This window comes from Neltuma alba, unplaced genomic scaffold (assembly GCF_004799145.2).
Source record: "Neltuma alba isolate B1F8T4 unplaced genomic scaffold, ASM479914v2 tig00000558_pilon, whole genome shotgun sequence".
In the NCBI taxonomy this organism is placed as follows: domain Eukaryota; kingdom Viridiplantae; phylum Streptophyta; class Magnoliopsida; order Fabales; family Fabaceae; genus Neltuma; species Neltuma alba.
Window position 1 is genome coordinate 33,551 of NW_021632095.1, and position 2,931 is coordinate 36,481.

The 2,931-nt window shown below is 41.2% G+C and overlaps 1 protein-coding gene across 1 annotated transcript; it reads right to left on the reverse strand.

Moving 5' to 3' along the window:
* Positions 1-432: 432 nt before the first annotated feature.
* LOC114740491 (homeobox-leucine zipper protein HOX20) lies at positions 433-2,402 on the reverse strand. Its single transcript, XM_028928649.1, has 3 exons — positions 2,145-2,402; positions 1,514-1,908; positions 433-1,054 (listed from the first exon to the last, which is right to left on the reverse strand). The coding sequence occupies exons 1-3, from the start codon at positions 2,272-2,274 to the stop codon at positions 572-574; spliced, it is 1,008 nt and encodes a 335-aa protein (XP_028784482.1). The 5' UTR covers positions 2,275-2,402; the 3' UTR covers positions 433-571.
* Positions 2,403-2,931: the final 529 nt, after the last annotated feature.

The window sequence follows — 2,931 nt, forward strand, 5'->3', positions numbered from 1 at the left end:
CGAGACGGCGGAGGCACCACTCAATGGCTGCTACTCTGGTGAGTAGTTGGTCTAACGGTGGAAGAGGAGGTGAGGGAAGCAAGGGAGAAGGAGGAGGAGGGAGTAGGGGGTGGATAGGTAAGATCTTTTTTCGGCTTTTCACCATTGCGTGGCAACTAGGGATGAAAGAAAACGATGGAGAAGAATAGCCAAGTTTAAATATGCGATGACAAGACATGCTGGTGATCTTTGAACTTCATCCGCGTCATTTTAAGAATAACGAAGACGAAAGAGATAGGCAGGGTAACCTCAATCTGCTTAGGAATCAAACTCATTTCTTTTAATGAGCTTGTCCATGAACCCATGAAAGAGGGGTTAATTTAAGTGAACAAATTAAGATGATGAGAAATAAGAAAAACCAGATGAATTTCCGATTGATATAACATGATGTCATGATGTAATGAGTAATACCATTTATTTATCTCATTTCATTTCATTTTGTTTCTTATACATAATACATAATAGTTACAGACATGAGGTGTGATAACTGTGTGTCGGGAGAAATTTGTGACCGAGTGAGCGAGTCTGCGACTCAGTAGGGCCAAAAACAGAAGGCCTGATCTTCAACAGGGAATCCAAAATTGTTACAACCTTCGGGAGGATCGTCGTAGCATCCATCTTCTTCTACCTTCGGGAAGCAAGCCAGATTCAGCAGGTTGCTCCTCATCAGTTTATCGTCTTCTTCGTCCTGCGAGAAATCCGAGTGTTCCGCAGCTTCAGCTTCCGCCGCCGGCGACGAATCCGCCGGCTCCTGCTGCATCCACGAATGGTGGTTCGCCTCCGTGTCCTCCGAATCCAACACGTCGCTTTTCGCCGATGAATTCGCGTCTTCCTGCTGCTTCCACACCGTTATTCCCTTGGCAGCTACTCCTTCGTCTTTGGTTCCATCTTCCCGTGGCTCTTCTTCTGCTGAATTCACTGCTTCTGAATCTCCAGGATCCGCATTGGCCTCTGACTTGTGAGAATCTTCTTTCTCTTTCTCCCTCGCATTTAATCTGTCTTTTAGGGATTTCACCTGCGCACCGAAGATAAAGGTTATCACTTATTCGACCTTGTTTCCTCTGATTCGTGTAGCTCTAGATTGATTTGTGCTGTGCGTGTACTTCTCAATCGATTTATCGTATCAGGTCAAAAACCAATTAGTTACATGAAGATTACAGAATTTGCAGAAACAACATAGTTTACACCTAGATTGAAGAAGCAGGCCTTAATAAACAAAAAGCAATCACCAGTAAATTCCTATTTTAGTCCGATTAAAATTCAAGCCCATGATAACAACATTGTAAATCTCACAATCTTTGCCGCCAGCTCAATCCATATTAGTGGGTTACACTTTCTTTCCTTTTTTAAAGTATTTCAGTTAAAGATATCTTTAAAAACCAGAAAGCAGAAAAGCTGAGCAGGGAGATGAAAACTGAAAGAGGGAGAAAAGTAGCATGTGGGTGTGTTTATATGTCTGATATGGTTAGTTTACCTCTTCTTTTAACTTGTCGTTCTCCTTGACAAGATTGTCATGATCACTCTTGAGCTTATCATAGCTAGCTTTCAACTTGCCATAGTCTTGCTCAAGCTGTTTGGTCTTGAACCTTGCCCTTCTGTTCTGGAACCATATAGCAACTTGCCTTGGCTGCAATCCTAGTTCCTTCGCTAGCTGAACCTTCCTCTCTGGTTCTAGCTTGTTCTCCACCTCGAAGTTCTTCTCCAGAAACTGAACTTGCTCGGTCGTGAGCCTTCTCTTCTTCCCAGCCTGATGAAAGCACACTTCGTAATCTTCCTCCCCTGTCTCTTCTTTCTCCACTCCGTGTAGAAATGGCCGGTCTGTCACTCTGCACCCACTCAGCCTCTCAAAATTCACCATGGATTTTGATCCTGGAAACCAAATTTCAGAAACTGGTCATCAAAACAGAGTCATAGAAACTTAGTTAAATCAGAAGCTTTGGGGTCTGTTTCTTTTTCTTTCTGCCTATTTCATGAGTTCAGACTGTGGGAGGGAAGTACAGGTTTATAAACTTGAAAAGAAGCAACTCCAGTTACAGTAGGATGGAAGTATAGAACAGAGCAATTATAAGAATGGAGAAAAAAGCGTTCGTGTCAAATGAAATCACCTGGGAAAGTGGGGTTTGAGGTGTGAGTCCAGATAGAGTCGAGAACGTCAGAAGAGGGAGGAAGTCTTTCGTTTTGGAGCAAGAGTGTTGTCATGTTGGATGCCCCGAAGAGTTTTCCACCCGCCGCCATAGATAGACCTTGAAGAAAACTAAAGGTGGTTTAGAGATTTTAAGTTAAAGGATCATATTGAGGACGATGATGATGAAATTGATAAGGAAAGACAAAAAGGAGACTAATTATGTGCTTTTGGATCTAAATTTAAGGCGAAAGAAGCATGTGGTGAGGATGAATGTGATGAAGGAATCCAGAGAGATAGCTGAGAGGGAAGAGTAGAAGACTAGAAGCTTAATTACGGGCAGAGGCAAAGGAGATTTTCTTCTTCTGGTTATGGTGTTTGAGAAAAGAGAGAAAGGTGTGTGTTCTGAACAGAGAAATGGTTGATTCTTCTCCGTGCTGGGAGGACTGGGCGGGCTTATATGGAGCCTTGGTCGGGTGAGGTAGGGAACAGGGGAAACAACACATCACAAGGTCTCAAATTACCATACTGCCTCTCCTTTTTTTTTTTTTCCTTTTCTTTTTCTATGATATTTTCACATGATTAATTATATATATTTGTAATTTTAATTGTTTTAATATTTATATTTTTAGAAAATAATTTAATTCTTGTTTTTTTTTTACCAGAAATTCTTCTCGTCAAGTCTTCAATATATACTGTTGATTTACTATTTTGATATTTTATTTTAAGCATGTATAATTTATGCCGACTTAGTTACCCATAATAGTTTT

Excerpts from the sequence above, each read along its gene's own strand:
- LOC114740491 (XM_028928649.1), bottom strand. The coding sequence starts at position 2,274 with ATGGCGGCGGGTGGAAAACTCTTCGGGGCATCCAACATGACAACACTC. Across the intron at positions 1,909-2,144 it reads CTCAAACCCCACTTTCCCAG|GATCAAAATCCATGGTGAAT; the intron begins GTGATTTCATTT and ends TTTGGTTTCCAG. Across the intron at positions 1,055-1,513 it reads ACGACAAGTTAAAAGAAGAG|GTGAAATCCCTAAAAGACAG; the intron begins GTAAACTAACCA and ends TTCGGTGCGCAG.